The 27,863-nt window shown below is 48.5% G+C and overlaps 2 protein-coding genes across 4 annotated transcripts; both read left to right on the forward strand.

The window, feature by feature from the left end:
• Positions 1–3,104: 3,104 nt before the first annotated feature.
• LOC139101476 (protein bowel) lies at positions 3,105–9,440 on the forward strand. Of its 2 annotated transcripts, XM_070654632.1 has the most exons (3): positions 3,105–4,129; positions 5,153–5,931; positions 6,216–9,440. In XM_070654632.1, exons 2-3 carry the CDS (start codon positions 5,165–5,167, stop codon positions 7,063–7,065), a joined length of 1,617 nt encoding a protein of 538 aa, XP_070510733.1. In that variant the 5' UTR covers positions 3,105–4,129; positions 5,153–5,164; the 3' UTR covers positions 7,066–9,440. The 2 variants fall into 2 exon arrangements, with proteins under 2 accessions (XP_070510733.1, XP_070510732.1); XM_070654631.1 differs by having other exon boundaries at positions 3,105–5,931.
• Positions 9,441–16,514: 7,074 nt separating this feature from the next.
• Positions 16,515–27,581, forward strand: Drm (odd-skipped family member drumstick). 2 transcript variants are annotated; one of them, XM_070654828.1, is made up of 3 exons: positions 16,515–16,809; positions 21,826–22,441; positions 23,816–23,905. In XM_070654828.1, the coding sequence occupies exons 2-3, from the start codon at positions 22,212–22,214 to the stop codon at positions 23,829–23,831; spliced, it is 246 nt and encodes an 81-aa protein (XP_070510929.1). In that variant the 5' UTR covers positions 16,515–16,809; positions 21,826–22,211; the 3' UTR covers positions 23,832–23,905. The 2 variants fall into 2 exon arrangements, with proteins under 2 accessions (XP_070510929.1, XP_070510927.1); XM_070654826.1 differs by lacking the exon at positions 23,816–23,905 and adding an exon at positions 24,510–27,581 and having other exon boundaries at positions 16,527–16,809.
• Positions 27,582–27,863: the final 282 nt, after the last annotated feature.

Raw genomic sequence — 27,863 nt, forward strand, 5'->3', positions numbered from 1 at the left:
CGGTACCAACCAGGCGCTCGCCTTCCCGCTCGAAATTCCACGGTGATTCGACGGATTCGGTGGAATCCTCACTTGAACTCTCGTCGTCTCTCTTGGTACCACGTCCGTCTCCTCGTTCCGTCTCCCGGCCGCGATGGTGATCTCGATGACGTTGCTGGGCATCGCGGCGTGATGGTGGAGGCCGCGGTGGCGATGTGGTGGTGAGACGGCGGCGGTCGCACGGCGGTGGTAAGATCGTGAACTCGGTATAGCCCGATGGAATGAATCCGCGAGGCAAGGGGAAAGGGAACTAGTTCAGTGAACAAAACGACGTGAGAGGCGGTTGCGCGCCGTAACAACGCCTCGGCGTTGTACTCGCGCCGCGGCTATTCGCGCGAGCGTGGACGGAGATGAGGAGAGCTTTAACCCCGATATCTTTCCCCTCCCTCCCCTTTCTGCTCCCTCCCCCCCGCGTTCGCGCGACACACGTATGAAGACGCTCTTTTAATTTTATATCGGACTGCTGGATACCTCCGAGCGGAGTTTAACGGGCTGCGGTGAAAGAACTCTCGCGACACGCATTGGATTATCGCAGCCGTGAGCTTCGGTTTATGCCGCAGCAATCGCGCTACAGAGCGCCGTGGACCGCGTCTACTGTGCGTGCACCGCGTTCTCCTGCCGCTGTAGATTTTTTTTCCCTCGCGGTTCTTATTGCAATGACTGATTGCGTCACTCGTTTTCATACAACGTGGCGAAAAGAATTATTTTTTAATTGTAAAAAAATAAAAAAATAAAAAAACACAAAAATTGGTACATTAAATAATCAGCTAAAAAAAAAAAAAAAAAGTAGAGACGTTTTTAATTCTTTGACGAGGCTATTAATTATAAGTCCGCGAAAGAGAATTTTTAGTTCTCGGACTGAAAAGAACTTCTCGATGCGGCTTCCGAAGTTTCATCTCGCGCCGTCACCTCGGCCGCCTCGCGTCGCCGAGCCAACCGTGACAAGTGCGCCTCCGCTAATTAGCATGCGATATCGAAGAGAGGCTGAATGAGACGGGAATCATCGCGGCGTCCGAAACAATGACGCCCGACCGGTGCCATTCACACGTCGCGTCCCGCCGCAAAAGGCTAATGCTATGTAAATATAAAGATCTCCCATTCAGCCGCGATCTTCTTCTCACGCGGGAATAGCCGATGGTGGCCTTGTACTTGGCATCCCGACCTTTTCGGAAAAGAGATGACGCACCGCCGTCGCGTACCGTTACGACACGCGGAATCGTGCCGACCGATTCGTCAAACGTTTCCCTCGGCGTGCCTCTTTGTCCCCCTTTTACGGGTGGCCAAACGAGTCGCGAAATGAATTCACGAAATGACCGTTTGAAGATCGCCCGGCCGGGAGGAGCCCTTCTAGCCGCGTTCCAGCGCGCGCTCGGGCTTACGGCTGGCGGGGGCCCTTGAAGAGCCGACGGGCGCAGAAATGCGCGGCTATCAATTTCCATACGCGGCCGGAGCGCTCGTTTCGCGGGAGGCCAACGAGTTTTACGACGTCGCTTTGGTAGCGTAACCCAGTCTCGAGCGGCTTGGGCCGAGTAAACGCGGGACTCTCGGCACGCGGATTACACGGCGTCGTAACATAGTATGGCACTGCTTCGTTCGCGTCTACTCCGATAGGCGCGTCCGACCGCGCGGAAGCGTTTCCAGGCTCGCCGACAAACGTAAGGCGCAGAAAGTAAAATTAAAAGACAGCCGTTCGATTAACGGGCTCACGTGGCGCGGATATCTTTTGCCCCGGCGTGGGAAAACGTCGGTACCGCGATCGCAGAGACACGTCCGGGCGTTGCGTGATTGTAGAGTAAGTACTTTCGTTCGCTCGCCTTTCAAGCCGTTGACGGTCGTTTGCCCGCGTATTCGGAATTGCGGCACGCGGCTTACGCGCTTAGCCGGAATAAATTTTCGCAATCTCGACGGCGGTGATAATCGGAAAGCGGTAGCCGGACTTGTTGCGAGCCGGCGCGAGGTAGAAGCTTGGTACTCGGTACATTTTTTAATTGACTAAAATCGTAATTATTAATTTTTGAAAAAAAAAATATCTACGGGGTCAATTTTTCTCTTTGTGGGTGCATAACTTGAGTAACTTCGTACTCGGAAAAAGCCGGTTAAGCGGCGGAAAAGGGCCGCTCGATAGGAGAAACGAGAGATTCTACGTCTCGCGCAAATCGGCCTTAACAACCAACGGCTCATCGGCGACGGACAATCGCGTCGCTTATTCTATCCAACTGGAGCAGATTCTGGAATCCGTGAACTAGAACCGCGCTCGCTCCAGCGAGACGTACGTAAGGTTGAATCGATTTGCCGGTGTAAAACCGGCTGGGCGTCGGCGGCTGCCGCCAGTAGAAAGAGACGAGAAAGGGAGGGAGGGACGGAGGAAAAAAAGAAAAAAGGAAACGCCGAAGGACAGTGGGAACGGCGCGGGGAAGCGAGCGTTGTGCCGGCGCGGCGGGACCGTGCCGAGGGAACGAAGAAGTCGACGGTGGAAGCGGGAACGTTCGAAGACGAGGAAGGAAGACGGAACGTGGCCGAAGGTGAGATCGAGGAGGACGAGGCGAGAGTGCGAGGGACCGAGACCGAGACTCGATCTTTCCGACTGCCTCTGGCGGGGTGCACGGACCACACTCCCCTTTCCGCCCACCAAGGACCGATCTCCTTCGTCAGTGCCGGCGTGGCGCGGGTTTCCTACAGGTGCGTTTGCAACCTGCCTCACGGTTTTCTCGTCCGACTACCTGGCTTCAACGGGCGACGAACGATTTTTGGCGGTTCCCTCGCAAACGGAAGTGCTACGCGAGCTTCGCGGACGCGCGGTGAACACGGCACAGTGGGGTAACGAGAGTACCCGGGGTGTTCTCAGGTGAAAAGCAATTCGCGACGCGCGAATAGTTAACTCGAGACGTGAAAATCGGTCGAAGACGACGCATCTCGCGGACGTCGCGGTGATTTTCTTTACGTCCGGTGGGTGATCGGATTGCCGGTAGCGTACCTTGAATTTAACGCGGACGACGTAGTTCGCGTCCGCCGCGATCGCACGCCGAATGCACCAAGGTGAGGAATTTCTACGGTAGCAGCGGAGGAACCGATCCGCAGAGGAGAGAGAGAGAGAGACAGGGGGCGAACGAAAGAAGGGTACCAGGTTTTGCGTTTACGCACCTGCTCCTCATACCAAGTCTCTACCTAAGCCTCCTACGTTCAACCTGCGCGGCATCGCCTCATAGGCACTGGTCTGGTAGATAGGGTACCAGCGAGACCCCCCCCCTTGTCCGCGCGTGCCCTCGGTCCTCCCTCACGGTTTCTCGCTCGCTCGAACCAACGCGCTACCTGTCTGTTGGTCTCGCTCCGGCGACCGCAGGCCAACCGGAACCCGGCCTCTCTCGCACCGACGACGACTCCGAGGAACCGGAGTGAGACAGTTGCAGCACAGCATCCAGCAGCAGCGCTACTAGCGGCAGCCAAACGGAAAGACTCCCAGGCGAGCCGCCCAGGTGTATAGGTGAGCGCACGGCTGTGTGCATCGTGCGCGTGACGTGTGTACGAGGCCTCACCTGCGTGGGTGTGCGAGCGGAGGAAGCCTACCTGGCGGCGTCCGACACGCAGTTACCCGCGCGCTTCACCGCGTTCTCCGCGCAGGTAAGAGTGCCGCGCGCGTATCGCCATCCCGCCTCCGGTTGTTCCCATCGTCTCGTAGCCGCGGCGTTCCGCTTCCCGGGTGCCGACCTTGGACGAGAGAAGCGGCGTCGGCCGTGCGCGCGCTGTTCCTTTCGCGGAGATCGGAGCAGAATCGGAAGTGGCGACGGAAAAGGAATCGCGCCCGACGTCTTCAGCGCGGACCCGCATCGTGTGCAGTGTATGTGTGTTTACGTGCACACGCGAGAGAGAGAGATAAGGAAGTGCGATATCGCGCGAAGGGGGCTTCGACGGAGGAGTTCTCGTCGCGCCGACGTGGATGTTCAACGGAGAGGAGGTACAGCGGATGTTTCCGCGGCTGATCGTCGCGCCGTTGGCTAGTAAGGGACTCCGTGCGAAGGTGGAGATGCATCGGCGGGTCGCCGGGGGACACTGAACGGGAGACCTGGAAGGCTTCCCCATCGACGTCCTCCAGGTGAGACGGCGCTTCTCCCGAGGGAGCACGCCACGGAATTCCCCTGATCTCGTGACGTCCGCCTGGCTGCGTCCCTACGGACATTCGCGATTCCAATATGGCTGCTGGGACTAGCCGTGACCGCTGGGTCCGCGGAAGCCATGTTGGCAGGTGTGCTCGGCTCGAGATAACCAGTTCACGCTCGTGAGACATACGCGGTTTCCGATCGTTCGACTGGCAGGCTGGAACGAGCGTTCTTACAGTCAAATTATCATTCGAATCGCCGCGCATCCGCCGCTCCTCGCGAAGTTTACCTACGAGGCGACGTGCGCGCATATTCATAAAACGAGTACGCGAGGTATCATTAATAAGAAAAAAAAAAAAAAAGAGGCCCCTCTTTAAACGCCGTCCGTACCCGTTTTCCACACGATTGCGAAAGCTTGCGGTGAGCTGGTAGACAGTGGTTCTTCCGATGCCTACTGGACGTAAAACTCACGAGTGAACTACCGATCACGGTATTATACAACTCTCTATTTCCTGAGTAAACAGGCAACGAGTCGGGCTACGGGCTAAAGAATGTTTAATGCATTGCAGAATTGAAGAGATAATAATGCGAAATGGTAGAGTTATTATTTAACGACGATCCACGTGATTAATTTTTAATAGTTTTTAAATAGATAATTTTTTACGTGTCCACGCATTTGTTTACATTTGCTTTGCACAAACCTTCTTTTACTTTCTATACAAATTAATTTTAATTAATATAATTTCAATAAAATTATCAAAATTAAGAAACAAATTGAAAAAAAAAAAAAAAAATTTAATTACAATTGTAAATATCTGTGAATTAATTAAATATAAAAAGATATTAATTTTAATTTTATTTACTGTAATAAAAATAATAAAAAATTGTTTTATTAAAATATAAGCGGATGAATATTTTAAACCCGTTCGTTACGCGAAATTAAGAATTATTTTATCGATTGCACTCACTTTAGTCTCGTCGATCTTGCATCGTGATTAAATCTATTTTTTATTTCCCAGGTATAAATCGCTATGCCAACCGACATCGTAGTTACATCGGCTTCGGCCACAGTTTCGGAAGAGACGAGCCGAGGACGGGACCTGGGGCTCGGGCAGTCCCCGAGATCAGGCCCTTCTTCCGTCGCCTCGTCGTCCTCAAGCTCCAGCGCGGCGTCGACCTCGAGAGGATACGATCCATCTGGCACTCTCGCCTATCATCACCACCGTCACAGTCTAGTAACCGGCTTGGGTCACGCTCACCACCGGGAGTCGTCAGCCTTTGTGCCCGTAGTGCCTTCGAGATTACAGCTCACACCGTATCCCGGTGAGATGCATCCCCACTTGCCCGGGCCGCCGCCCTCCTCCTCAACGTCGTCGAACTCGGAGCACGATCAGGTCGGCCCGGAGTCTTCGGTCGCCAGAAAAAGCTCCTCGAGCTACGACATTATGGCGATGATGGCCGACAAGAGGAAAGAGTTGGCGCGAGGCCTTTTGTTACCGCCACATCCTCTGCTCGAGCCGCCCGGATATCCGGTATTCGCCGGTCCGTTCCCTGGCAGTTCCGCCCTGTATCCCCCGGGAGGCCCGTTGGCCCATCAACATTTGGATCGACGATTACTAAGAGCACCCGGCAGGGCATCCAGGCCGAAGAAACAGTTCATTTGTAAATTCTGCAATCGTCAGTTCACGAAATCATATAATCTCTTGATTCACGAGAGAACTCATACCGACGAGAGGCCGTACTCCTGCGACATTTGCGGCAAAGCGTTCAGAAGGCAGGATCATCTTAGAGATCATAGGTGCGATACGTGATTATCTATTGAGCTAATTAATTTGTTGAATTGAATTCAGTTAGCATTTTATTAATTATTTTATATTATTTTATATTGTTTTAAATGCATATTTAATATATTAAATTTATTATATTTAAAATATATTTAATATTGATTTTATTAATTTATGTATATTGTGTTTATTAATATAAAAATTATATAAAAGTTAATCAAGCTCACGGGTAAAGTATACCTTCAAGTATTAAAATTCTAATTATTATTACTTTCTAATTTCACTGTTTTACCCTTAGGTACATCCACAGCAAGGAAAAGCCTTTCAAATGCGGCGAATGCGGCAAGGGCTTCTGCCAGAGCCGCACCCTGGCGGTCCACAAGATCTTGCACATGGAGGAGTCCCCGCACAAATGCCCAGTCTGCGCGAGAAGTTTCAATCAGCGCAGCAATCTCAAAACGCACCTTCTAACACACACGGACCACAAGCCGTACGAGTGCACCTCGTGCGGTAAAGTGTTTCGCAGGAACTGCGACCTCAGGCGACACGCGCTGACGCACGCCGTGGGAGACGTGCCACCGGAGGCGTTGGAAGACGCACTCCGGGACGACGACAGCCCCGAAGAAGATTGCCCCGAGCCCGGGCCATCGTCCTCGTCGACGTCCGCGACGCCGTCCGTGTCTTCAGCGTCGTCAACTTCGTCGGCGTATCCTTCCCAGGGACCATCGGCGCCACCGCCGGCGTCAACGGCACCGGCCTCGGCGCCATCGCTTCCTCAGAGACTTCAGATTCGAAGGGACTTGCTGCCCGCCGTGAAAACCTCGACGGTGACCAGTGGCGCGTCCGCAGGTCACACCGTAACTCAGAATCCGCCGGCTGCCCTACCGCCGCCACCGCCGCTCATTCTGGCTTCTTATCGGCGTAGAATCGGCTCCCCGGGTCCTTCCCGGGTGTTCCTGGAGCTGCAGGAGCGCGAGCGCGAGCGCGAACGGGAGATGGAGCAGAGCAGAGAAAGGGAACGCAACCGGGAGCGCGACAAGGAAATAGCTAGACCGCCGAGAGCGCCGACACCGCAGCCTCCGCCGCCGCCACCCAGACCGGCACCGGCGCGCCAGGGTTTCACCATTGCGGACATAATGGGTCGATAGAAAGTTCGTCGCAGGTAGCTTCCCTGTGCTTGAACTTTTTTCTCGCAGGCTCTGCGGATTACACGAAGGCGAGGCACCGGACTTCACAAAGAACAAAGTCTCACCGTAGACTCTAACGTGAATTCTAACGATACGCAGCTTCGAGACGAGGCCGGAAAATCTGCGTACTATTTATGCACGCGATATCGCAAGCCCGCACTTCGACCCGCGTGATTCTAAAATAGCTCCTATAAACTCGAAGACAACACTTCTTACTTCCAAATTTCATTCCCAGTGAGGAAGAGAAAAAAAAGGAAAGAAAGAAAGAAAGAAAAAAAAAAAAAAAAAAAGATAAAGTATTTTCACTATTATACAATTTAGAATAAATGCAACGTTGAGAGACAATTTTTATAAGAACGGGGCGGTTAGACGCGTACCAAAAATGTGCCTTAACAGTGACGTCGGTGAAGGGAGGCCGCTTTTCCTTCTTCGGGCCGCAGTTGCGGAGGCGACGCGGCGCGTTTATCTCGCGATAACGATGCAATATAGCGGGAGGGGAAAAGAGAAGAGGCGAAAAATTCTGGTGAATACGTAAGACGAGCTACGGCTACGTCGGGGTATTCTTTTGTCCTGCAGTTGCCCGCGTGCACCCAAGTGAAAGAGAGGGGATAATGCAAATTTTGCGGTCGGGGTAATAACCTGCGCCTGTGCCACTGTGGCAGGTGCAATGCAGCTTCGTACCTGCTCGATCCGCGCGCGAAATACCTGCTTCGCCGCTACCGCCGCGGCTACTTTTCCCTTTCTAAAAATATTCCTAGACGAGTATCAATATTTTTTTCTTCTTCCCCCTTTGTCCCCCCCCTCCCTCCCGCCTTACCCCCCTTGTCCTCGCTCTTCCCGCGCCCCCGGCGCGGGGAAGCGTTAATGGTTCTTTTGTGAGGACCCAAACTGTACACCGTTCGACCGCAGAGGCGATCCTCTCGGGCTCCTACGTTCGTAACGCCTCCAACACAAAGGTATACCTTCCTTTCAGTGGATTTCAAAGAATCCATATATAAGAACGAACCCTCGAATATGCATTCTAGAATAGCTTTTCGTTCATAAAGTGTCCATTGTGATTGAATAAAATTTCGACGTGTTCGAATGTTCGAATGATCCGGTCGACTGTGCGTTAAACACGTTACGGATGAAAAACGCAACGACAAAAAAAAAAGAAAGAAAGAAAGAAAGGGAAAAAAGAAAAAAAAAGAAATCGGGTACAAAATGGATACGCTCCGTGCTTGAAATGGTATTTACTTAATAGCAATATATCGTCGTCTTAATTGTAAAATACGTAAATCCTCGTAAACGGTGGAAACGAACGATTGTCATCACTTTGTTTTCCCGAGATGTTGTCAGAAATAAATTAAATTAAATTCTTTATTCCGTAATTCCGCGCGGATACTTGCGAATATTATATTTGTGATCATGAATATAGTATTGCCGAAGAAATTCGAAATTGTCAGAATTAATTATTACAAAATTTAATTCGATGCTCCCCGGTTAATTAATTTAATTTATTTCAGAGGTTGTTTTAATAGCAGCGAGAGAGACGTTGCGAAAGGGAATCCCATGAATTTTATAAATAGCTGACAATATGATATCCTACATTCGCCATTCGAATAGTCAAGTAACTGTACATGAGACTATTTGCGTAACGTTTTGCATGTATAATAATGATAATGTAATTATTAACGTTAGGTATGTCACGAATTTTCCAGACAAGTGAAATTCGAGCGTTATGATACTATAATTAAAACGCAATTACGAACATAATTATTGAAACAGAAATTTGTATCACGTGTTCAAATCACAGCTATGTATGAAAGCCGCGTGTGAATGTCAAAGTATGCTAAAAGTTTATCCGGATGACTTAAAATTACGATAAATGTAATCTGTTTTATTCAAACAGAAATATAACTTTTTATACGTACGTCTGAGAAAGGAATGAATATTGTGCGTGTGCGTGTATATGCGTGTGTGCCTGTGCATATGAAAGCGAAAGTGATAGCGATAAAAAAAAAAAGAAAAAAAAGAGAGAGAGCGCAAAAAGAAGTTATGAAGAAAAAACGAAAGAGAGAAAGAAGAAATTTTTTAAGAAAAAGTGCCAGAGGACATTTTCGGAGCGCTTTTGCGACTACGATTTAATGTATAGTGATATATGCAATGTACAATATACTACGTACAACGAGAGCCTGCAACGAAAATTACAAACGTGCGAGCCAACAATCTCCTGTTATTTTCTACGTTATTAGTTTATTCATCATATCAGTATCTATATTTTTAGATTTATATGGAAGTTAAGCAACTTTGTAAATTATGTTAAGAAAAATGAAATAAAAATAATGGAAAAACGGTACGACTACTTGTTCATATGCGTAACATCCTACCAAGCTTAAATTAAAAATGCAGTTATTAAAACGTAGCGACATTCATTCAACAGATAATTTATATTAATTTACGTTAATTTAAATTATATCACAGCTAGTTTGGCCTTTCAGTAAACTGCATATCATATTTTATACATCGTCCTCGTAATATAAAAAAAAAAAGAAAATTATTTAATTTGCAGAAATTACAAGAGCAACAGTAAACGTAATAATTTATAATATTAATTTTGCTAAATCCAACACATATCTGATCTTTACTGAAACTGAAGTATCGATTGCAGCATCGACATCTGTTTTCTCATATAAGGATGCTGAAGAGATGTTTCTAAAGGTATACGGCCGACAGTAAGTAAGTTATCTGCCCAGTTTGGATCAACAATCTTGTAACAAGTGTAAAATAATTCTCAGTATATTTAAAAATTGTCAATAATCATTAGCGCGTATATATTAAAAAAGAAAAATTAAAATATTAATTTTTACAATACCCGAAAGCGGTATTTACCAACTGTTAGTCCTTTTGCCGGTTTCTAATCTGTTATCTAGATAGCGCGATAATTTCTGTACGTGTAGGCACGTGGAATAAAAGGGAAAAAAAAAAAAAAAAAAAGGTGATGAAGAGACCGTGAAATAGTCTCGGCGCCTCAAAATTGTGACGAATTTATAGACAAGTCTAAAAGATTTTAAGCTAGAAGACATAAATATTCATATATTTGAGGAAACCAAAGTCTAGGTATAGAGAGACATAAATTTTAAACGTGCCTTTAAGCAACTTAAAGCATATTGACAATGTCCACTATGTTATCTTAATCCTTTGTGAAAGAAAAAAAAGAAAAAAAAAGAAAAAAAAAAGAAAAAAAAACCTTTGTTTGACGGGAACCATCTGTGCATTACAGTTCAAATAGCATGTAACTGAATAAATGAAGATAAGATAATTCCGTGATGACTTTAAACTTCGTGCTGCATTTTCGTTTCTTTTTGCAAAAAGTAGTTGACGCATAGAACATTAACAATACTTATGTTAGTTGTCTCAGAATGTCGTAACTATAACAATTATGTTTATGAAATATCGAAAACCACCTATCCCAATCAACTTGATTATCATCAAAATAATTATCATCGATCAACGCACTTTCTAGCAAAGAGAGACATGCTCAAATATTTACATGTCACTTAAAGGAAAAAAGTAAAAAAAAAAAAAAAAGGTCTTACGTGACGTCGGTAGATTCGCCGTAAGAACGCTGGCGAGTTTCTATTTTAACGAACTTCCGTTCCGGACCGGGATATCGGGCGGGTTACTTGCGAGAAAGTTTGTTTGCACTTGAAGCGCGTGTGCGCCGCTTGTCAGCTCTCGGCTCGTACATTTTACGAGCCCCGGGTACCGCCGCTCGCAGACGGCTTTATGGCGGGGGAGGTGAGTAAAAATCGACAAACAATCTATTCCGTCCGCGCGGCATGTCGGGCGCGGCCCCGGGTCGTCGTTACACGGGATGATAAGTCCTCCTCCCTCCTCCCGCCCTCCGAACCCCTTATTTCCCCCTACCGCACGAGCGCGTCGTCCTCGCCGCGTCTCCTCCGCTTCCTCGGCCGACCGTCGGTGTCGGTCTCTCTGTGACGGCGGCGACTTTCTGTGAAAATTTCGGCGTAACTCAAAAGCCAAGTCAAACATGGGCGTGTTTCACGAGGTGTCTCGGTAAATCCGGTAAAGCCGCGAAGGTAAATTCCTGCGCGAGCGACAACCACGTCACGCTTCGGCTTCGACGCACACACGCGCGCGTCGTTGCGGCGCGCGTGTGCGTGCGTGTCGCGGAAACTGGATGTGTCAACGGGTTACTTAGGTACTTCGCACGTCGACGATTGGAGATCACTTTGCCGCGATAAAGCCCGCGTACGCCGCGAAATGAGGATCTCGCGGAAGCCGTTCTCACCGCCAGATAATATCTCGACGAGCGACACTCGTTCGGCCAAATGGGCGGAAAGAAGTGTGCCCTTACGCACGTTCGTTTTTGCTGAATGCCGCGGAATTATTGTAAGCTATTTTCTACACCAGCGCAATGTTTTTTCTTTTTCTTTTTTTTCCTCACCCGCCTCTAGATTTTTTTAATATTTAATCAGCGTTATCGGCCGCGGACTTTCTTTGTTAATAATCGCTGATTATTGAATTATGATATTGAACTCGTAAGAAGAGATACGGTATTTCTCGCGGATCGGAAGTAGCGTGATCGGACACGAGACCATCCTGGAAGAGGTCAAACTTGCGTCCGGTATTATGGTGGTCGCCGTAACCTTACGTCGCCCGTGCGTTTGCGGGCGTAGCATTATAACGTGTGCACGTCGCATACTTCCATGGCCAGTGGAAGGTGCGGCTTCGGTCCATGATTCTTCTCGGGTTCGTCCTATGCCCATTATGCGAGCGAACTCTTCGTGGTGCCCCTCTGGACCTTGAGATAAAGTCCCGCTCACAGCGACGCCCGTTTATCACACGCGCAGAAATTTTTACGCGTCGGTTTTTCCGCACGCTCGGGGTGAAAATATCCGCGATCGCGGGCTTTCCAAAATTTTTTCTATTACTCGCGAATTTACTCTTCGAATAACTCGGTTGCGTTAAAAACGAATGCACGGATAACTTTTGATTAATTATTTTAATCGCGTGTAATGAAATAACGTTACGCTTGTAAATAATTTAAAAAAAAATTAATAACTGCAACATAATTTTTTTTCTTTTTTTTTTCTTTTTCTATGTAAATTTGAAACAAGAGTATGGAAACCGACTATAGTTTCTTAGACATTAGATAGAAATCTACGGTGATATGCGGGATTAACACGCGAGTAATATGCGGGATTAAATAAACTACGGAGATACCCGAGTTAATCTTAACGTCAATGGGTTTTCATCGCGAAAATAAGTGCGCAGCTGATAAAGTGTAATAAAAGTTGGCAGATCCGGGATTTAGTTAGTGATGTATATTGCCGCGTATAAAGCATGAAATCACTGTAGATTCCGGAATTAAATTCGAATATTTTGTTCTAACTTGCAGGCAGAATAAGGAGAGTTCATAGTTTGCAATAAAAAAAAATAAAAAAATAAAATAAAATAAAATAAAAAGAGAAAACCTTCGTGTCTTCTTTCCCGTGAGATAACGATCGTTATCAAAATAATTCCACTACGGCGCTGTAGATATTAAATTTAAATTGCCTTTTCGGAAAGATTTGAAAGAGAAGGATCGTTTTAATAGACCATTAAGGAAGATTCTACAGCGGTTTTCGCGTATCTTCTGCCCATTCGATTTTGGAGAAGGCGCCTTTACCGAAACGATTGTAAAGTTGTCGTCGCTCCCGACGTCGTTTCAAAACGCAAAATTTTTCTTTTTTTTTTACGCTCGGAAAACGGTTGTGAAACGACCATTAAGAGATACAAAACATTGTCGTGTGTGCACACACACGCACACCTATCCATTAGGCACGTCCCGCGTATCTACGAGAGTGTCGCGACTTCACGCCGACGACGAACGCGAGTGTGGCTTTGATGTGACCGCCATTACTGAGGGCACACTTATCATCGTATATACAGGCGACAACTCAGAATCCACGACAAATTCTTGCCGATGCTTTATACTTTATAAACACTCCGAACGAATATATCCATCTTCCTATCTGATTCATAAAAAGAGGCCACTCGCTCACATGACACTTTCTTATTTTTCTGTTTGATCACGCGTACATTAGCTCGCATTATTTCGTTTCCCGCGCGTTTATCATGGAGGGCCGCGAGAGTTCGATTGAAAGATATTTAATTTTGTCACGCGTGTTATTTTACAACGTATCCGTCAAATAAAAAAAAAAAAAAAAGAAAAAAGAAACAAATACGAGAAGAGAAAATGCGTTAGTATAATTTGCGCGTTTCGATCGTGGAAAGAGGACGTGAGTCTGCTCCGTTAGGTTTATCGTGAAATAATCGACGGAGCTGCGACACTCGGCAATTTATGGATCTTCCGCCGTTATTTACGTAAGATGCGGTAGCGATATCCGTCAGAGAAATAGATCGGGAGAGAAGTTTCACCCTGTCATTTCCGCTCGCGTTCGTCTACGTTCGGGGGCCTAAGTGGCGGGCCCCCCTTCGTTTTTCCCGGCCCATTCATGATTTTCCTTTCGGATTACGTTATCTCGGGGATCAACGGTTTCTCACGCCGCCGCTCGGGCCTACCTGCTAATTCGACAAGACCTGTCTCGATCGGTCCTCGTTATCTTTTCACGCTGCGTGCGTGTGGCGACGTCGTTTACAGTATCGTGCCCGTGTCCTAATCTATCGGTCGGGGTCCCACAGCCCCGAGAGGTGTCGTCTCTCCCTTCCTTCCTCGACACGGACGTGACAATATTTGTCGCGACCGACGACCGAGGCGAGAGCAATAGGCGCGGACGCGCGTTATTTGCCCTATTCCCTGTGAGATGCCGTCTGTTTGCCGTAGCTTTGTTTCCACCAGTTTCCGTTTTCTGTGCCAACACGGCGGCTCTTCTGATCCACCCGCTCTCTCATCGAACGCGCACTTTTGGATAGCGAGATAACGCGGTTTTTCGGTACACCATCTACTCCCGATTGCGCTCTGATATCTAAGTTTGTTCACGCCGCTTCCGTAGCAGAGCGTCCAAAAGTTGGAAGAAACGCCGGACCTTCTCGTTAAAAAAAATAATAAAATAAAATAAAGAAAAGCGGCAAACTTCGCATTCTAATACGCGAGGCGTGAATTACGTTAAATAATCTGAAAATTTTATTTAAAAAAAAATAAAAAAAATAATAAAAAAATAAAATAAAATAAAATAAAATAAAATAAAATATAATAAAATAAAGTAATATTTTTCTAGCGTATAGAATAATGTCGCAAGCCAAGTCAGAGTATTCAAAATGACGGCTTGGTTACATCCGGTGTTTTTGCCTGTCGAAGAGAAACGCCAAGAGGGAAAATTAGAAATCAATATAATTAGCAACATTGAGCTCCGTCCAGACGACGTTTCAATACTATTCGCCACATCATTATTTCGCGCGGCTGCATACACGCGTTTGACATCGGCAATTTCTGCGGCAGTCAATACGCATTTCTGACGTGCCAGTCGTGCGCGCCGGCGAATACACACGGACATCTCTTAATCTGTCATTTAAGTCGCCATCAAGCCCCGGCAAAGTCCACCCTCTATCTACTATTATCCGAGATCCCATTGTCACCTCGGTGCCTCTCCATCTTTGGCGATGCGTTTTCGCATGCTGGACCGGTGGCCGGCGACGGCGCGGCGTTTAAGTCGCCGCATGCCAAGGCCCTCGTCGGCGTCGCCTTTGTTGCCGATCGCTCCCTCGTTTTCTTCCTCTTCAAAGGTCCTCTTCTTCCTCTCCGCGTCGTCGTCGTCGTCGCCGTCGCCGATCCTCTTCGCCGAGGAATTTTTCCACCACTCGATCATCCCGGGTGATTTCGCGAGGGAGGCGATCGGTCCCGTCCGCACGGGATTGTCCAATGAAGCGATACCGCAAGATCTCGATGGGCGGCGCCCAGAATCCCGGCAATGGCTCTTCAGGGTCCGGCGGACTTCGTGGTGGGGCCCCGGTGGTGCCCCGAGCCGGAGCCCCTGGTGGGGGGATTGACATCGACTACTGTGCATTTCCCACGTGCCCTGGGAACCCCCGCGGCATCGTGTCAGCCCCCGCTCTTCGCTTTTGCACGCTTCTTCCACCTCCATCGTCTCCCACACTATCCGCTTCTCATCGTCAGCGGCGAGAGTCTCTCCTTCCGTCTGCTCGGTCGTCTCGCTTTCTTTTTCTCTGTTCCTTTTCTCTTTCCGCGTTTGCTTTTCCCTCCGCCCGTCCGCCCCGTCTTTCCTCACCTGGGAAGAAGGCAGAGATCAAGAAATCGACGCACCCGTTGGATCTTCTCTCGAGAATTGGCCTCGGCCGCTTCGCTCTTACGCGTGGGCGTCGAGATTACCGCCTGGGATCGACCACTTATATTGTTTATCCACGAAAATATCGTGCTCTTTTCCGACCGGCAACGCGTACTCCTACGCCCGCCGTCTTTACGTATAAGCGTAGACAGACAGGCGAGATAGGTAAAACGCGCGCGAGCACGATGGGAATCGGTGGCTCTAGGCTTTTGGATACGAGCGCTACCTCCGTAGCTTTTACGGCCGGGGTTGGCTACCGCCCCCGCGGGGGGCATCCTTTCGGGAAAGGGCGAAGGCGGAAGGAAACGACGTGCCGGCGGTGCGGTATTCGAACGCTTCAGAGGAATGTAGGGGAGACACCTACGGGATTATAACCAGAAGGGGTCTCGGCGTGGGTGAAGAGGGATGATCTCGTCTCACGGTTACGAGGGCGGGCCCAGACGCATCGCGGTGGAGGGGACCAGGGCTCCGTAAGAACGTGGAAGAGAGGGAGCGCCTCCGCGGGGACAGTTGGCGGAGAAGGAAGGGCGGACGGGTACCGAGCGGGAGCTCAGGAAGCCGCGTCGACGAAGGATTTGTGAATAACCGCGCCGCTATTCGGCGACCGGGTGAGACAAGGACGCACGTAGACACGGGACGAGGCGCGCGCTACCACTTCGTCCCTTCCTCGCCGGGCCTCCTCTTCATCATCGTCCTCACCTCTTCCTCTGCCTCGGCGTGCCCGCCGTCACCCTCTTCCCTCATTTTCCTTCTTCTGCTCCCGTTCCACCTCTGCATCCTTCTCACCACCACCACCTCCTCCACCTCCGCTGTCCGCTGCCTTCCCTCGCCCGCCCTGCCGCCTCTTTTCTACCTCTACCACCGCAACGAGGTCGAGGAAGGAACATCCTGGACGTGTACGTTCCCCGTGGAATTGAGGGAGGCTACCTTCACACGATAACTAGTGGGTATCGGTGAGGTCGGTTCGGTAGGGAGGTGTCTCCCGGTCCTCCAACCAGAAGAAGCCAAACGACGACGGCGACGAGGAGACCTTTGGCGGTTACACACGGCGTCCTACCGTCTTCTGGTGTGCCTACCTATTCCGGCTACCAGCGAACCGAGCGACCAAACGAAGCTTCAGTCGACGCCGCGCACCCAAACGGTCCAGACCTGTCAGCCCGGAAGACACACGCGCAACAATTCACCACTTTCACGAGCCACCGACCTGCTTAAGTAGCACGGAGATTCCGAGCGTGATACCATACGCGAGTCGCAATCCGTTTTTTAAACGACCGGCCCAGCGCTTCGCGAGTTACGTTCTTTCCTTCGCCGAAGGTTTATTTCTCGTCTAGGACAGACGACTTTCTTCCACGGAAGAAGCACTCCTGGGACACTGCTCGAGTACGAATCCTCGTTGGCACATCTATCTTTATCGGTAAGTCAATTCATCATATTTTCTTTTTTTTTTTTTTAATTATATGTATATTATGTAAAATTGCAGGAATATATAATAGAAATATTTAATTTAATTTATAAAAATAATTGTAATTAAAATAGGTTCGAATTGAATATTTTGTACGAAACGATATTTATCTCCCTTCTTCTTGCACTTTAATCTCTTCTCGAGAGCGTATATTTCGATATAATTTTACTTGTAATGAATGTAAGTTTAATTTGATGCAATTCATAATTTTTTTAAAAGTTGCCTGGGGTGAGAAAAGAAACAGAGTCTATTGCTTATCAGAAACCGTTCTGCCATTGAATTAAAATAAAATCCTTTTTTCGCGGTCGAGACCATCGCCATTTTTCATCTAAATTCTGTATAAACATTGAGAACACAAATGCATTTTCCAGTTCTTGCATTTTCTGTTGCACGCTCTCGTGCGCTGAGAATTAAACGGCGGCGTCTGCCTTCATTCGCGGTTCTCGAGCCCTTGAAATCGGTAGCAAGTTTTAGGGCGGCGCACAGTAGCCGCTGCGTTTTGATTGGTGCTCAAAGTACCTTGCAGGTCGTCTGCGGCGATTTTACGATGGTTTCCTTCGATCCTCCTGGGATTTAAATCTTTCTAGCAACTTGCCTCTTCAAATAGTAAAGATTGCGATTTTTATATCCACACGTGAGACTTAATTTCGTACTTTATATCGTTATCGATTTTTCATAATTTAATAATTACAACGTATGCTTCAAGATATTCAATTTTCTTCAGCAACATTCAAATAACTAATTCAATATTTGTACGTAACAAAGAAGGGGTTGATAAACGAAATCAAATTAAAAAAAAAAAAAAAAAAAAACCGTTTTTCTTTTTTCTGAAAACTCGTTAGCATCATCGACGTTTAATTATCAAATAAAACATCTCGGGATTACTTTCCCGGATGACTATCGGAACTCTAATTTTCTTAATTATTCCTCGCGGGTTCTCTCGCGCGGAGTTCGCGCACTTTCGCGGGCGGGCGTTGAAGTCGCGGGAAATCACGGCGCGCGGGTGTTAAAGTTACCGGGAGGAATCGTAGGCGACGGGTCCACCCGGGGCAGCTACCATTTTTCTTCGGCGACGCGGCATGGCGCGGGTGTCCGCGCGATAGGTAATAACCCTTCCGTGAGAAACGCCCTTTGCGCGATGATCCGCGCTCCTCGCGCCGACGGTGCCGTTTACAATGCGTAGGGAGAGGGTGTGGTCGTCCACTTGGTGGACTTCTCCGGCTGTTCGGTAGCGACTGGCCGAAAACCGGTAGTCGGCGGTAGGGCGGCGCACAGTAGCGACTCTTCTTTGGTTGGCTACCGGCCTTCTCGCTGCGGCGAGCGAACGAACGAGGGCTACCGCTCCTTCCTTCATTCCTCCATACACGCGAGAACGAGTGCACGCACATCGCGGCGGGCTCGCCTCGGTTGGCTCGTTCCCCGTTTCTCTTCGATTGGCTGTCGGGTCTCTTGCACCACGCACTCCGCCCTTCGTATCGCGCGATAGAAACGATATAGGTACTCACGGCTGCCCTTTTTATATTTTTTTTTATTTCTTTCCCGAAGATTCGGTGGCTGCATCAAATGAAATACGACACCGCCGGGCGCCGCGCGTCTGGCCTAGGCATCGGTCCCTTCGGGGGTTGTTCTCGCTGAGAACGATTCTCGAGTTCCACGTGAATAAGTTTATCTCGGGTGTTTTTGGTACTCGAATATTCTCTTCAAATTTTTAATATCCGCCCGGATGTTTCAGACAGAACGCATTGCCGTTGGTCACATCGACTTTTGTCACGCTTATCTATTTTCCATCGATTTTCCGGATATAAAAACGGCCGCTTTTCAGTTCACCAAGTCGCGGAGCGAGTCGCGTCAGTGAGCGGTGATTTTCCTTTCGCGCGAATTGAATTAGCGCTGGCAAATAGCGCGATTATCTTTATACGTGATGAAGCATATTACACGATATCTATTTTAATTGCTTATTTAATCGCGCACGCGCTCACGCGCGGATGAGAGGAAGCCGATTATTCCGCGCGGCGTGTTCTTCTCCCGTGCGCGGACGACGAAATTCACTTTCGCGCGCCTCCCATTCGCAAATCTTCGTCTAGCATGGCGCATCCATAAACGCGGGCGTTTACATATATCGCATTACCATGCATTACCATACATTATCATACATTAAACGAGAGCCGTTCGATCACGCGAGCTCAGTAGGCAGACGCGGTGGCAGGCGCGACCGTTCGCTGTTCCCCGCGATACGCGGCACATTCGCCGTAAATCTCGCGTCCTCACCGTGAACGCAATCGTATTTTCTACCTCCACGAACCTACCATCCCGCCGTTCGCACGACACTTTGTACAAAAACCCGAACGATTCTTGCTTAAGTGCGTCGAAAACGGACAAAAATTTATCCGAGTCTCGATAAAAAGAAAAAAAAAACTGTTATCGGACAGTTAGTTTCGCGTTGAATATCGGCGGGCGGCAGCTGATCGGGCACCGCAATCGTTTGTCATCGGCTCCTCCCCCCTTTTCCGAGATTATTCGCACGTCTTCCTCGCCGTTCGCGATACGAAACCCCGAACGTTTACACGGCTAATGTCGTTTTCCCCGACACCCAACTCATTAACGCGCAACTCATTAAGTTTGCCTCGCGCGAAGGTGAGAACCTGTTCCCGCGGCGCGTAGCCGTGTCTCGGGTAATACAAGCGTACCGTGACCTCGTAACTCTTCGACAGGATTACCGTGTTAGCGGCCGGTGTTACCGTTCGTTTCTACGGGAGCAGCACTCGGGCGCTCGAGAGCGACTGGGTTTTCCGAGATGGGAAAAAGCTATTAGACGACGTTTCTTCCGGTCCCTCGGGAAGCGATCCGCAAACGCATGACCCGTACTACTTAATATTAGAAAATGAATGCCCTTGCACGTTTCGTCGGCTATTTAACCGGCGAGCGGCGGTTTTACGGTCCTCAGGGGCGAGAAAAGGTCCGATTTACACGGAGTACCATAAACCCGTTTACGTCCGTTGTCCTTTCATTCGTTGGCATAATGGAGCGACGAAAGTGCGCCGTCCCGACGACAGTTCCCCATTTCTTCACGTTTTTCTTCTGCTTACTTGCCGTTTTTGCGCGCGTTAGCGCCGGACAGGTATTTACGAGGTCTGAATCAGCGGCGGGCGTCGGCGACGGGTGCGTGACGTTTCTTCAGACGAAGGAATGGAGTCTTCTTCTTTTTCTTTCATTACTTTTTTTTTTTTTCCTTTTTCTTTTCTTTCACAAAACGTGGCGTCGACGCGTAATGCACGGCTCCGATTAGGCTCCGCCGCCTGTTAGCTACGCTAAAGCAACCTGGGCTACGCCCAGGCACGCTTATTACTCATTCGGACACGCCACTTTATTCCAGCGTGTGCCGTGCGCTTAATGCGGCGCCGGTAGCGAGTCGGCCGACGCTCCCGTACAATGGCTAACGCGATTCGATTCCCGTGGGCCGTTTCTCGGCATCGCCGATTCCAATTCGAGAACCGTGTCATTAGACCGTGGCGGTCCCGATCGTTCATTCATGTCCGACCGAACGTCCGACGCGGGAAGGCGGGAGGGGAGGCTCTGAAGACGATACCCGCCCGAGGATATAATTTACCACGTCTGACGTGTAATTGACATTTCGCTTCTTTTCATCGGCGATGGAAGCGTCTTCTCTTAACCCTGACGGATCGCGGAGCGAGATCCTAAAGTAAAACGCAAGAACGGTCGCTCGGGAAAAATCAACCTCGCACTTGACTTTTCGCAAAAAGGAAATTGAATATCAGATTGCAGTTCTTTATTAAACGGCCGGTCGTGAGGCCGGGGATTTTATTTGAATTTTATTGGAGAACCTGGAAGTTGACCCGTATCAATCGCATAAAAGTTAATCGGCAGTTTCGCGTTTTCGTTTTAGAGAACAAGCCGTCGCGGAGCTCGGGAAATATTGTCGTGATTTGCGTGGCGCCGGATGGCGAGCGTAAAGATTACGGATCGTGTTTGCGGCGTGCGTTTAGCGCTAATAGCGGCCGCTTCTTCCTTTTCCTTCGCCCCGATCGCCACGGATCCGCGTACAGCGTCCCACCTGAATGAAACTTAAAACTGGACAGTCGTCGTTTGAAATTAAATATGCCCGGAGGACGCGTCGGGGGCTAATGATTTAAGCTCGCGGAATCGGCCGGACGCGCCCAATTAGGAAACTAGTTATTAATTTTTTTCTTTTCGGGAGCGGGCAACTTTTTTACGGCCACTCTCGCGCGGCGTGGTTTGCATAATAACCCAGAAAAAAAATAAAAAAACTTAACTCAATAATGGATACTCGAAACAAATACGCGATTTAAAATAAATAGCTCTTTAAACAGGTTTTGCAAAAGAAAAAGGGCATTATTATGTAACATCGAGTCCATGGAACAAAGAATATAATTACGTCGCTGAACTTGCAGAGATGCGATACTAAATGAAACTCGTTTGCCCGCCCAAAAATGTTGCGCGTTTTCACGTTCGCGAAATCGGAAAGCATATCGTGAGATATCGCGCGTTTCAAATCGATAATGGCCCGCAGCGGGCCCCGGGTCGCAGATTGCACACAGCTCGTCGCGAAGTTACCCTTTATGCATAATACATAGGGAAAGTACTTCCCTATGTCGTCCTAAAAGCGCACTCCCGATAAAATATCGCGCGGATAATTCGAACGGAGGGGAATTTCTATTCCGCGAGGCGCATCGGCATGCGCGCGTCCCTCGGCCTACGCATCTTCGTAAGGAATGCAAAATACTTCAGGAGTCGCCTGCGACGTTACTAACCCGTTGCTCGTAGGCAACGGCGCCTCGCGTAAATATCTCGTCGGATACGAGGCGTCCTCCCTCCGCCACCCTGACCCCCCGCGCGCGAGCGCTCGCCGCTCTCGCGCGGCCCCCGGGTGATTCCCTTGCGCGCGCGAGTCAGATCGCCGGAGAATCATCGATTCTGTGCTCTTTGCAGGCAACGATACGAGGACTCCTCTCGCGACGTGGTACAAAACAGTGATCTCACTCCCAGGAGTCGGCCGTGCCCCGAGACTAGGCTTTGCGCGGGAGGAGAAGAGCGAGTCGAAGAACGACAGTCGAGAGAAACAGATAAAAAAAAAAGAAAAAAAAGGAGAGAGAAAGAGAACGCGTACGAAAGTCTGCGAGGTACAGATAAAGATAAGGAGAGATAGAGAGAGCGAGAGAAGAAGAGAGAAGCCGAGAGGGCTGAAAGAAGACAGAGGGAGACGAAGCAAGTAGTGGGAGTGACTGCGGGCGTTAGCGAGAGAGCGAGAGAGGCGGGCAGAGGGAAAGGAGAGATAGAGACTCGACCAAGAGAAGGAGCGGTGGGAATTTATAAGGATGTTCGCGATAATGCCGATGGAGACAGAGGGGCACGGCAGGGAGTTCGGCCGGCGGCAGAAGATGCGCGCCAAGTGCACGGTAGAGTTCGTCTGCAAGTACTGCCAGCGGCGCTTCACGAAGCCCTACAACCTCATGATCCACGAGCGCAGCCATAAGGACGACGTGACCTTCACCTGCGAGGTCTGCGGAAAGTCCTTCAAGCGGCAGGATAATCTCAAGCAGCACAGGTACATTCGCTACGATTTTTCTTTTATTTTATTTTTTTTTATAACTTTATTTAATCGATCATTTTTGGTTCATTTTTTTTTTGTTTTTCCCTTTCGAAAACTGACATTTTTACGCGCTCGCACGTGGACACGTCCGCGATCTGGTCCGCGATCAGTCGCCTAACCCCGGGATCTCTTTGGAGGGTCCGTCGCGAAAGGGCCCGCGTCAACGATGGCGTTGCGTCCGCGACGTCGTCGAACGTCGGCCACAATATCTTCCCGCAATGTATCGCGGCGACCGATCGCGAATCAGACGTCAGTGCGTGACTCTCACTTGCAAGAACCCGCATTCGGGAAAGTAATAGTAGAAGCTATCGGGAGACGTTTTCGTGCCCGTCTTTGCGTGTTCATTCGCACGACAGATGGTGGAGAACGATAGTTCTGAGTCGGCAATCGAGCTCGATTGACATTAACTATTATTAGATTGCGTCATCGTGAAGAATTTTTCCTGTTGCGATTATGTCGTTTTTTTTTATTTAATTTTTTTTTTTTTTAATGTACAATGGGAACGAAAATTGTAATTCTATCGTTGCAATGATTGCTCAATCGACACCGAACAGTGGGAAAATAGCAAAGTGTGAGAGTATGAAGCGTGTATTTTATCTTGCAATTCGCTCCGCGGATTGATAATTAATTTCGCTCTGAAAATGCTACGTTCGTATGAGGGCGAGTCAAATTATAAATAACGAAAACGTCTCACGGTAGCTGTTGAGTTATAACCATTGATTGACGACGCTCGCGCAAGCCGTTCCATGCGTAAGAAGAAGTATCACTGATTCTGGTTGAGATGTCGGATTAACATGGAACTTAAGCTCGCGGATTTCGATCGCTCGTGCTATTTCGACGCTTTCTTCCCATTTCGGAGGCGAGGCGCGCGCGCGGACGAACCAGCAGGAAAGTTGCGACGCGCTAACTATCGCTTAAACGGTCACGGTGCTGACCTCGAGAAGGTCAAAACCATCGGTTCGGCCGAAGGAGGCCGCTACCGCGTTGACCTTTCGCATCGATAGCCTTGTAATGTTGCAACATGTCGCCTTCACCCGGCTGACGGCGGACAGGAGGCGCAGAATCGGGAGAGAGAAGAGATCCGCGAAGATCCGCGAACTTCTCTCGCCTACGGGCGCGAGTCGACGGCGACGACGACGACTCTCGCGCGCGGGCCCGTAGAATCGGCCTGACCCATAAATCAGCCTGAAATAATGCTGCCCCCGCATGGAACGTGTGTGCGCGAGCGCGCTCGAACGAGCGAGCGATAAAATAAATCTTCGATACTGGTGGATACTAATGGATACCTTGTATGTAACGGCGGTGGTCTTGTTTTCTGTTCTGTTGTAGATGTGGGTGGCGGTGAGCGGGAGCTCTGAACCTCCTGCACCTTGACATACACGCACGCACACGTATACACGCATACATATGCGCGCGCGCGCATATGTCACACATACATACATACATACATACATTCATACATACATACATATACACGCAAACGCCGACACGCATACATCAATTAACAAAGCCTGAAAGCACAGTAACCAATCAACGTAACAACAGTTACGGCGACACAACTGTAACAGAGTACGGCGACAATGTAACACGACAGATTTACAGCCATATGCACTTTTTCGTTCGATCGCCCGCACTTTTTTCCCCGATCAAACCACCGTGCTACTACCGCCACCACAGAAAAAAAAACCCCCCCCGGCATGCGTAAACTACTGTGCTCTTCTTCTACCTCTACGTCTCGCTAATCTTTTTCTTTACCTCTGCCTCTTTCTGTTCGTCTCGCCTTCTCACTGTATCCTACAACTCTTACCGCCCTCGCTGCGACTTCTTCGTCGTCGTCGGCTATTTCTTGTACTAACACAACGACGCGCACGGACCCCACGCTTTAACGAGGCGGCGGGAATGATTGATAGATAGGAAGAAAATAGTAGAGAATGTGAATGGGGAAGGGAAGCGAGGGGTTGTTTTTTTTTTTTCCTGGAAGTGTACTCTCCTCATCTTCCGATTTCGACCATCTTTGTTCCAGGAGCATACACTCTGTTCCCTACAAGGGCTCCAACGGCTACTCAAATGGCTATTCGAATGGCTACTCTAGGTATTAGAAGCCATCCGGCCAACTACTACTATCCTAGACTCCCGTAGACACGCGTTTCTCTTTCTCTATCGAATGCTCTGGCTACCGACCAGTTCCTCCTGAAACGTCCTTCCTCTATTAGAGCGATCCTCCCCCCGCGTCGACTCGACGACACGCATCAGACTTGTGGGAGATGTGTCGCGTTTTGCAAGGGGACCGCGATGCTCGGTCGACACCCTACTTTTTTTTTTATTTTTTTTTTGTTACCATCCTCGCCTATCACCCTCGCATCTTAGTTCGTCCGTCCTGCTTCTTCAAGTTTTTTTTTTTTCTCCGCTTCTGTTTATCCCTCCCGTATTCCGAGCCTACACCCAGACGCCAGCTACATCAGGGGAGTCTTCGATTCGATCCGACACGAAGCACCGGAGCCGAGAACGATGGAAACGATCTGGGATATAGCGACGCGCCGGACAATTGTGTCGTCCGATTCATTTTGTAATTCTGCCGATTCGAATGGGTAAATGATACCTTTAAGCGACCGACCACGTCCGAAGCGTCCACGAAATTTGTTTCTTAAGATACATTGTAACGAAATTCATGCAAAATTTGAGAACGTCCGTTGTGAATATTTACCACGTGAAATTAAACAAAAAAAAAAAAAAAAAAAAAAGAAAACAGAAAAAAATTAAAAAAAAAAAGTTATGTATAAGCATGTTGAAGAAATTTTCCATGAACGTTTCATGATAATAATATATATATTGATAAGAATCGACCATGTTGAATTTTTTTGCGCAATATTTCGATCGACGAACGGCGAGATTTAAAAACAGTACGAAGAAAAGGGAGCGACGCCTACGCCAGAAATCCAATCGCTCGATTATAAAGAAGCCGGGCCGGAAGTGCTACGGCACGGACGGTCCCGCGGTTCTTCCGTGTTTTTCATAACGGGGAGCTATCACGACGTGGTTCCTCGCAGGCTCCTCGGGGGCTAACGTCCCAAATTGGACTACGTAATAACCTACCTAGCTCTATAAGAATGCCGGCTCGGAGGATACGTGGCTCGCTTCCTCGCGTGCTACCGTGGACCACGCCCAGGCCCGGAGCGACGTCTTCCCCGACCTTACCACCTGGCAATCAGGCCGCGGAGCTACCCGGCTTCCCCGTCAGAAAATCCATATAATCTCGCGGACGCGAGTCGCGGTGCCGAGGGATCCGCGAGATCGTTCGCTCGCGAGCGTTCCGTCGATTTGCCGCGTGGAAGACACGACCGGACAACCTTGGGGCGCCACGTGGTACGGATCGCGGGGTCCACGGCGGACGTCGCTGACGCGGACACCAGTCAGCTGAGATCGGTTTCCAGCTGGTGAACCCTCGGCGACGTGTCTCTTCGATTCCGCGGACCGAGAGCACCACCCACTGAGGTGGAACGAGGGATCAACCGTTATTATATTTCCGAGCGCCGATCGTAGGGTATCTCTCTCATTCTCTTTCCTTTTTCCGTGCCATTTGGCTTATCTTTCTCCTTCGCTCGTACCCGCGCGATACGTATAAAGTGCCCCGATACCGCGGACGGGGCCGGGAGGAGATCGCGCGCGTGATGGAGCAATCGACACCGCGCGGTGCTCGAAGTAGGCAGACGTAAAGCAGCGTAGATGGTGATGCTGATTCCCGCTGGCCTCTCGGGCGAGATACTAAATACGAGAGCCGAGCGGGAGATCGCGTGTGGCGAGCATAAATGTAATCGTCGCGCTCGAAATCGTTCGACGCGGACGCCGGCGAGCCTCCATTCTCGCTGGAGGAGACGGTAGGAATATGCGTATAGTAATCCGAGGGATTTCGACACAAAGTTAATTAACGAGAACGTTGCTCGCGCTACGTTTTCAATTTTCGAGAAAATTTCACGGCGAAATAAACGCGCAAAAAAACGTATCAAAGATTTGTACATTTTTCTGTTTTTTTTTTTCTGGAAAATAGTCGGAATTGCATTTTCTATTCGTCGACTTAAACATGTATTCAGCTGTGTTATATTCCTATCTCTTCCCCCGGCGTCCAACTGACGTCATCGATATACTGCGCAAAGAAATCGCCCGAACATTTTTTCTTTTTCTTTTTGCATTAAATTTAATATATCTCGCGGTGCGCTTTTACGAATTGTAGACTAAAAGAAGTGTATCGCGCTAGCTCGAACCTGAATGAGAGTGGAGAAATTTGTGCGACTGATTCCGATCTATATCTTCGTAGCGACAGCGCCGATTATTTTATTACTTTAACGCAAGAAAGGTACCACGAAACGTTCTCGGATATCGTTAGTACAATGTAACGCGCGTTTTTGCTACGGCGTCTCGAGAACTGTCGAGAGCTGCCATTTAGCTGACTCGCGTGACGTGCAAAAATTCTAGCAAAAAGACACACCACGATGGCTTCGGGAGCAGACGGAATACATTTATTATTACTATTATTTTTTTCTCTTCTAGTTTTTTTTTTTTTTTTACTTCTTTCTTTTTTTCTAACTTTAAATTCTCCTATTAGTGGAATGAAGCCGCGGTCGTACTTTGTACATATCTTAAATACGTATCAGTACGTCTTTAATATTATTATATTAATTATTATTATTGATTATTATTATTAATTATTATTTTATGAATGTTATCGAAATAGCGCTTAGTCATTCTGTATCGTAGCCGCCGACAAGGCCTCTCACGAGTGTAGAGCTGCATCTCGTTGTACGGTATTTTAGGAGTGATAATAATGTTATTTTATTATTATTAAAATTATTATTATATTATATATATTATTACCATGATGTATCAATATCCATGCATGTATCGCTAGCTTTACACCACCGAGGCGCGCGGTCAACCCGATAGAAAGGCCCCCATGGCTCTCCGTCTCTCTGAGAGAGGCGGAGACGACAAGCGCGTAATGATTCCATGTATGCTTTCTGCAAATCGTATTGTATTAGTGTGTGTGGGAAAGTTCCACTTCAACGGACTACAAATAAATTTGCTAAGTTGTAAAATGCTACTTTGCCTATTGCTCTTTTTTTTTTTCTTTCTCTTTCTCTCTCTTTCTTTTTTTTTCTAAATCCTATCTGCGTTAAAATACAAAAGTCTAACAATTTTTTTAATCCTTCCCAAATATGTTTTAATTAACGCGAAACGCACGACCCTAAAAAACTGATATTTGTTTAACCTACTTCCAAATTTGCAGCATCGTTCGACCGCGTTTTGAATTAAGTTCGCATTAATTAATCTATAATTAGTTTTGACTGTGTTTCAAGACACCGCGGCACGGTTTTTTTTTTCT

This window comes from Cardiocondyla obscurior, linkage group LG04 (genome assembly GCF_019399895.1).
Source record: "Cardiocondyla obscurior isolate alpha-2009 linkage group LG04, Cobs3.1, whole genome shotgun sequence".
Classification (NCBI taxonomy): Eukaryota; Metazoa; Arthropoda; class Insecta; order Hymenoptera; family Formicidae; genus Cardiocondyla; species Cardiocondyla obscurior.